The sequence below is a fragment of the Phaseolus vulgaris genome, chromosome 5, assembly GCF_000499845.2.
Source record: "Phaseolus vulgaris cultivar G19833 chromosome 5, P. vulgaris v2.0, whole genome shotgun sequence".
NCBI classification, from domain to species: domain Eukaryota; kingdom Viridiplantae; phylum Streptophyta; class Magnoliopsida; order Fabales; family Fabaceae; genus Phaseolus; species Phaseolus vulgaris.
The window spans coordinates 18184512-18192185 of record NC_023755.2 but is presented as its reverse complement, the minus strand read 5'-3'; the positions used below and the strand labels follow the sequence as shown (position 1 = coordinate 18192185).

At 52.8% G+C, this 7674-nt stretch overlaps 1 protein-coding gene across 1 annotated transcript; it reads left to right on the top strand.

Annotated features, from left to right (window-relative positions):
• Positions 1–5819: 5819 nt before the first annotated feature.
• LOC137834065 (arabinogalactan protein 1-like) lies at positions 5820–7130 on the top strand. Its single transcript, XM_068642129.1, has 2 exons — positions 5820–6335; positions 6879–7130. Exons 1-2 carry the CDS (start codon positions 5820–5822, stop codon positions 7128–7130), a joined length of 768 nt encoding a protein of 255 aa, XP_068498230.1.
• Positions 7131–7674: the final 544 nt, after the last annotated feature.

Sequence of the window (7674 nt, the reverse complement as noted above, 5' to 3'; positions counted from 1 at the left end):
AATTGCGCTTACGAAGTTACTAAGTTAATTTGTCTAAAGAGATTTGTGCAAGGAAGATAAAGTTAACAAGAAGAGAGTATAAAAAGAAGCGGAAAATGTCATAGCATAAGTAACACCAGTTCAGAATACATGTACAAGGAAAGGGAAAGTTTATTACAAGTAAGTATATCTAAAGGAGAAAGCACAGGAATCATGGATGGAGGGAAGCAGTTAGTCTTCAGAAGGAACAATCTTCCCATCCACCACTTCGTTGTTGAGAGACACCATGGAGAGGTCCAGATCGGGGTATTGGCAGGCGAACTGTTCCAAGGCGGCTTCGAACCCAGCAGCGAGAATTTGGGCGGAGCTCAGCTTGAGTTCTTCAATCTGCTTCTTGAGCCCCTCATTCTGCCGCTTCAGTTCTTCAGCTCCCTCCCGAGCTTGAAGAAGGTCTTCAGTAACCTTCTTGTTCTCCGCCTGCGCCTGGATCAACTCTGCGGCGACCTTCCCATTTTCCTCTTTGGCCTCGGCGAGTTTGGCCATGGTGTCGTCTCTCTCCTTCTCAACTTTTCCCAAGAAGACCTCCCGATCTGCTGACCTTTTCTCGAGGTTTTTTACCTTGGCGGCATCTGCTTTGATCAACGCCTCCAGGTCAGCCACTTTGACGCGATAGGGGACCAGCTTGCTCTCCAGCTCGATCTTCTCTTGAGCTAAGAGCTGCACCTTATGGTGTAGATCAGTGGCCTCCTTGCGTGCCTCCCGAAGCTCGGTGCTCATAGCATCCTCCACTCGGGAGTGATCGATCTCCGCGAGCATTAGATTGCAGGATAATTTCTCCACCTCAATCCTTATTGTGCGATTTTCCTCTTGGAGCACGGAGATGTCATCCTGGAGCTTCCTGCTGGAACTCTCCACAGCTTTGGATATGATGGAGGGGAAGTCCTCCGCCATCATCTTGAGTTTCGCTGAGAAGGGTTCCCACACCCTTTTTACCTCAAGGGAGAGGTTTGCTCGTGGGGGCGCCAGGGGAACTTGTTGTTGGTTATCGCCACCACCTTCTTGAGTTGGTTGTTGAATGGGAGCTTCTTGGCGTGGTGGCGACGGCGGGGATTCGGTGATGATGATAGGCGAGTTGTGAGCGCCTTCATCCCCGCCTGGTGCAGCTCCAGCAGTTGAGGCAGTTGAAGGAGGACCCCCTCCAGCAGATACGTATGGCGTGGAGGTGCTCGGGGGGTTCTCCATAAAGTTGGGCTCGGCAGCCTCAACCACAGGAAGTGCAGATGCCAGGGGAACTGCTTGGACTGGCGATGTGGGAGCTGGGGGAGGAGGTGGAGCTGGTGTGGAAGGTGGTGTTGATGTTGGGGGAGGAGGTGGAGCAGGTGGTGAAGAAGGCGCCACCCTCTTCCTCTTAGTGATAAGGCCATCCTCAGTCGCCTCATCGTCTTCTTCTTCATCCTCATGAACCACTTGAGGGGTTTTCCTCTTTGGTTTCCTAAGGACGAGTTTTTTGCGTTGTTGGGCGGGCTGGGCCTCGGAAGGAGCTGGGCCTTTGGGGGGCGATCTGCCCTGGGCAGCAGCGATCTCCACCACTGAATTTGGCATGGTCTGGGAACCCGACGCCAACCCATGGGCTCGGGCGAGCGCCCTCAATTCAGCCAGTTTTCCCTTGCCCAACATACGATCTGCATAATATAAAGGTACATGGGTTAGCTCAGAGAGAAGGATAAACACATAAGTCAGTATGCAACAAAAGCAGATAAGTGGTGCAGAAAATAAAACCAAAGTCTTGTGCACAACAGACAAGACGCCCAGAAACAGTTAGCAGAAGTATCGCCAAGAGTAATGACTTAGACACTGAGGTGAGCTCTAACCTATGCGAACCTCGAGTTGATCTTCGAAGAACTCGAAGGAGATGAGCGCAGTGGTGAGGAAAGTGATATTGGCGTCTGCCACGCTCTTCCAGAAGAGGCACAAGTCTTTGTCCAAGGCTCCCATGCTGTCAGGACTTCTTGGCCTCCTGAAGCTTCCCTTGGCGTCTTTGTTTCCCTTGTTTACCCAGTACAAGGGAAACCCGTCGAGCATCGAGGCATCCTGGTCGTTTTGGCGTATTTGAATGAACTTCCCCTTCCAATCCTTATAAGATTGCTGGAAGATAGAAAGGATCGACCTCCCAGCAATCCCGTTCAGACTCACCCAAAGGCGATCTCCTGGGTGTTTGGCTTCAAAAAGGAAGAGGAAAACATCCACTGACGCTGGCAGTCCCAAATGTGCACAGATGATCTGGAACGCCCTTACGAACGCCCAGCTGTTGGGGTGAAGCTGGGCGGGGGCGATATCGAGCTCGGTTAGCAGCTCTCGCTCAAAACGAGTGAAGGGAAGTCGGAGCTTCACCTTCTTGAAAAACGTTGTGTAGAGGAAGCAGAACGACTCGCCACCGCTCGCTTTGTCGTAAGCACAGATCGGCTCCTCAGGGTGGCAAGGCAGCACGGTCACCTTGCTATCGTGCTCCTTGTGGAAGGAAAGATCCGACTGGTCCCCTTTCCTTAGTCAGAGTACCGCAGTTTCAGAGTTTATCGAAGAAGTTTCTTTCAGCAGTGCCGAGCTGGTCCATGGGTATAGCTTTTTGAAGTCTGGGGAAGGAATCGAGGCTCCTCCGGCGACCGGTGGAGTAGCCTGAGCCAGGTTAGGGCGGGAGGTTGCAGGCCTCTCAGCCTGGGAAGAAGAAGCACCAGGTGCTCGTGGTGGGTTGTGAGCTTGAGATGAAGGGTTTCGTGACGAGGGAGGAGGATTCGCAGTGGTCTTTGTTCGAGCCATCGCGGAAACTGCAAAGGAAAAAGAAAAGGAAAGGTGAGCAGGGTTCGCAGAGGCTGACTCGATCGTGAAAGAAGGGTGAAAAACGAACGAACGAAGGTGTTCCGTCCGGTTGATCGGGACGTCTTCGTGCGCGACCTCAACCGTCAGCTAGGGACTCCCTCCCACTGATTACCTGTGGATTCCTGCAAAAAAGAGGACAAAGAGGCGCCCTAGCGGCCGTTTGCACTCCGACGCTCAAGTCAGCCAGCAAGAAACACCAAAACTGTTCACCTCCGTCTCTGAGCACCGCGTATGGCACTCTGAAGGTGGTAAAAATAACTGTGTATTGTGTGTCTGTGTTCTCTCTCTCAGGAAAACATATTCCCCAGTCCCTTTTTCGTAATCTTGAAGCACGAGCAAGCGACTAGAGAGTTCTGGTAAATTTGCAGAAAGTTCGAACCCCGTTCCCAACATTCTCCGCGCTATTTAAACTACCCAAGCATTTAAAGCGCCTTAAAGCGCTTTTAATTACAAACGTAACGCACTCTAAAGCGTTTAATTAGAAAACGTAGCGCATTTAAGACGTTGAAACGCTTGGGAGCCATCATAGTACTTGAACGCTCGAAACGGAAACTGTATTGAATGACTTGATTACCTGGCACCTGACTAAAGGGTGTTTCTATTCTGACCTGGCTGTCGTACACGTGGAGGGCCTCACGACGCCTTGACCCCATCTGGGGGCGTTTCTGCCCATCTGGGGACGTTTCTACGTGTGAGTCCTCCCGCCTGGGAGTGTTACTGTGCTAGGGGTGACTTTTTGGGTGCCAACTCATGCCCCCAATTATCTAGTCACTTACTTTGAGAGCGTATCTGCCTTCCTCTCGTACCCTGCACCCGGCTACCCTGGGCGTGACCTTCCTCTTGAGTCGTATCTGTCCCAAAGGCGTTTCTGGGCGGCAGGGGTACTTCTCGAGTCAGGCTGCCCTACACTGGTGTTGTTGCTATGGCCTTGAAGCCACCTTTCTCTCCTCTTTATTACTGTTCCCTGGTCATCCAGGGTTTGGGGCCTTCCCACGGCGTCGCTCCCTCCATGGTCTTTCCTACCCATGGGTATCAGGGAACCACACTGTGATTGCCTTGCTTTGGTAATGTTTGATCTGGCGACGCCCTGGTTGGGCGACGCCTTGCCTTGGCGACGCCTTCTTTCTTGACGGTGCTGGCACTTAGTGTCTCTTCACCCAGGCGACGCCCTGTGTTGACTTTGACCTCCAGTGTTGACTTTGACCTTGACTTAGTCAACGCCCGGGTACGGGACGGTACACAAGCCCCCCAGTCTTAAGCCGAAGACTTGTCTTCAGCGTAAAGACTAAGGCCTCGCCCACGCCGTCCACGTGTCACTCTGATGACGTGTCGCTCCTTGCTGACTCAACAATTTTCGAATTATTGACGTGACACTCTCCGAACCACAGGAGCGCTCTTAATGGTTGATTGGACATCCTCTGAAACGGGAATGATAGCGCCTTTCGGGGTTACCCTTGATCGTGCGCCACGTGGCCCATCGCACGGCCAGCCTCTAGAGACCCTTGCGATTCCCTTGGGCGATTGATCCTTTGACACGTGGCACGATCTCACGGCTCTTAGTTAGCGCCTCTTGGGTTGTAAGATGTAACGTTTAAGTTACCCCAAACCCCGCGCTCACCCTACTGTTACATTCATTCCCTCTGCGTCTCTGCACTGTTCGTCATCTTCAAACCCCCTTTCTCTGCAATTGGTGTTCTCTCCTTCCCGTGCTCTTCTACTGCCTTCACTCCGATAGCAAAGGTACGATTTCGAGTACTCACGACTCTTCCCTTTTGTCGCATTACATGATTTATTGAACTGCCTGGGACTGTTAATATTCATGCATCACTATGTTCTTCCGTTTCTCCTTCCTTCTTTGTCCCTCCTCCTTCTTTCTGGGTTCTCTCGCGTGGGTGATGTTTCCAGGGGTTCATTCCCTTTCCTGTCATGGCTACACTTGCTAAAACCTTTTTCCTCTCTTCTTTCTTCAGCTATTTATTTACACCATGACGCGCACAAACGCGGAGCCTGATTCTTCCCCCAAGACCCCAAGTCCAACTACAAAGCCTACTACCCATGGGCCCCCGACGAGCTTTTGAACGAATGTATCAGCTTGACCACTTTCCAGGACCTGGAAGCTCACCGTGGGGATCCCCATTTGTATAACTTTAATGCTTTCTGCCGCACTCACGACGCCCACATATCCGTCCGTCTCGGCAGGCCTGGAGAACCTGTTTGTTTGGACGACAGACCTAGAAAGGGGAAACCCTTCTTCTTCATGTACCAGACCGTGTTCAAACGCGTAGGAGTACGTCTCCCATTCACCCCTTTGAACGGGAACTCCTCACTGAAATCAATACTGCCCCCGCCCAGCTCCATCCCAACAGCTGGGCATTCGTGAGGGGTTTTCAAATTCTTTGCGGACACCTGGGCATCCTCCCTTCTGTAGACGTTTTCCTGCATTTCTTTGAGGTGAAAAAGCAGGGGAAAAGCTTTTGGGTAAGCTTTTCCGGGATCGCGGGCAGGATCCTCCTCTCCCTCTTCCAAAACTCTTACAAGAACTGGAAAGGGAAGTTCTTTAGGGTGTGCAGCGCCAAGTACGACCCTACCGCCTTGGACGGCTTTCCCCTCTATTGGACGGAGCGTCCTAAGCTGCTTAGGGCCAAAGCCCTGGAAGAGCTATCTCCGGCTGACAAGGAGGTAAGCAAGGCCCTGGCGGGGCTGGGGATCGTTTTTGATACCCTGAAGCTTGTTGCTAGTGAGTACAACGCTCACGCCCTAACAACATATTTTGGTAAGGAGATGCTTCCCTTCTCCCCTTTCGCCGTGAACACCTTGTTTACCAGACGTTTGTTTCCACTGTTTTCCCCCCTGTTTCTCATGGTGTCCCGTTACTTGCATCTCACGCTTCTATGCGCTTTGTAATTTTGTATAGTTGTTTCGGCCCTGATTTTTGTTGTTTGGTCTGTTTTGATGTAGGATCGGTGATGGACGCTTCTAAGAGAATGATGCTGGCGAAAGCAATGAAGGAGGCTCGCGCCGCCAAGGCGGGCGCCTCCTCCACCCCTGCTGCCGATCCGGTCCCCCCACCAACTCTGTCGCCGCCTCCTCCGATCACCGCCGAAGCTCCTCTAAGTTCATCTCCGTCATCTCCACATAGCCCCGCAGCACTTCAGGCTCCTGGCTCTCCTCTGCCCATCGCCGCCGTTCCTCTAGCCACGGCCTCGTCACCGGCTCCAACCCCCCTTGACAAAGGGAAACGGGTCTTGGAGATTTTATCAGATGATGAGGACTCGGAAGGTGTGGCGCCTTTCAAAAGGAGAAAATCTGCATGGGTTCCTCTTCTGCTTGAGACGTCGCCTCAGGGAGGGAATCCCTTCATGGATGACCCTCTAAGCGCGACCTCGTTTCCACCCGCCACAGTCCAAGAGGAAGGGGGCGAAGGTGCCGAATCTGCCTCGCCTCCTCCGCCGGTGGAAGTCTCTGCTTCCCCTGCTCCTGCCGTTGCCGCTGCCGCCCCCGATCTCATCGCCATCCCTCCTCCAATCATGCATCTAATGAGGGGCTTCAGTGGCGGGACTCTGCCAGAGGGCACCGACAGGAAGGAAGGCATGCCTTTCTACTTGGGGGCCTTCTTGGCGGTGGCCCTTGAATGGCGCGCCCAGGCCAGGAACGCTGCCTTACAAACCCAAACTCTCCAGGCCTTGGAAACAAGGGTGACTGCTCTGGAGGAGGAGAAGAAAACCCTGGGATGCCAGAATGAAACCTACCAAACCTCCCTGAAGCAGGTGCAAGAGTCCAAAGCAGAAACTGAGAGGCAACTGGCAGAGGCATTGGAGCTCCAGGCTGGCTTTTATACTCGGGAAGTCGCCCTCCAAGTCCAGTTAACGGGCCTTCAAGAATTGGTCAAAGCTGATGCAGAAGTTCAAAAGGACTTGAAGGACCGTTGCTGTAAGCAGGCTGACGAGATGGAGCGGAAAAAAGAGGAAATGGCCACCCAGGCCAAAGCTATGGACCTTCTCTAGGCTGACTACGACAAACTACAGGTCGAGGTCAGTTGGCTTCGCGTGGAAAAGGAGGCTCTGGAGAAGCAGGTAGCCTCTGGGGACGCCGCCGTTGAGGAGCTAGAGAAGGACAAAAAGGCCCTTATCCAGGAGATGGCGGGTACTTTCGAGGAGGGGTTCCAAGAAGCTTTGGCTCAAGCAGTCTGCACGAATCCGGGGATTGACATTTCCAGCTGCGATTCCACTCACCACATTGTTGATGGAAAGGTCGTGCCCTTGGAGCTAGTCGATTGAGTCGCCGCCCTTGATCATCAGCCCATCCCTTTATACTTGTTTTAACCTTCTCTGACAAATTTGTAATTCTTTGAATCATATGTACTCTTGATATGTACTCTTGATATAACTCCGGAAATCTGTTATGATTGCTTTCGTGTCCTCGCGGCATAAAATTCTGCCTGTGTGATTTTATTCTCATCCTTTGCCTTCTTGTGCCTTGGTTGTTTGGCTTGCATTATACTCGCTTCTTTCACTTCGTCAGGCGGCCTAGTAGGCCTGGGAAAGGTCACGCGCCGATGCCACGCCCACGAAGAGGCTCATCTAATGGAGCCGTATCGTCCACGGGTGCTTCTAACACCCAAACTGTCCTTCCCCTGATCCCTAGCACCCGACGCCCACGCCTAAGGAGAGGCCTGCTACAGCAGCGCCGTATCGTCCTCGGGTGTCTGAAACGCCGAGTGTTCTGAGAGGGGGTCGTTCCCTCCATGGTCTTTCCTTCCCATAGGTATCGGGGAACGCCCTGCCAGCAATTCGCCGGCGTTTTGGCGGTCCCGCCTCCCTC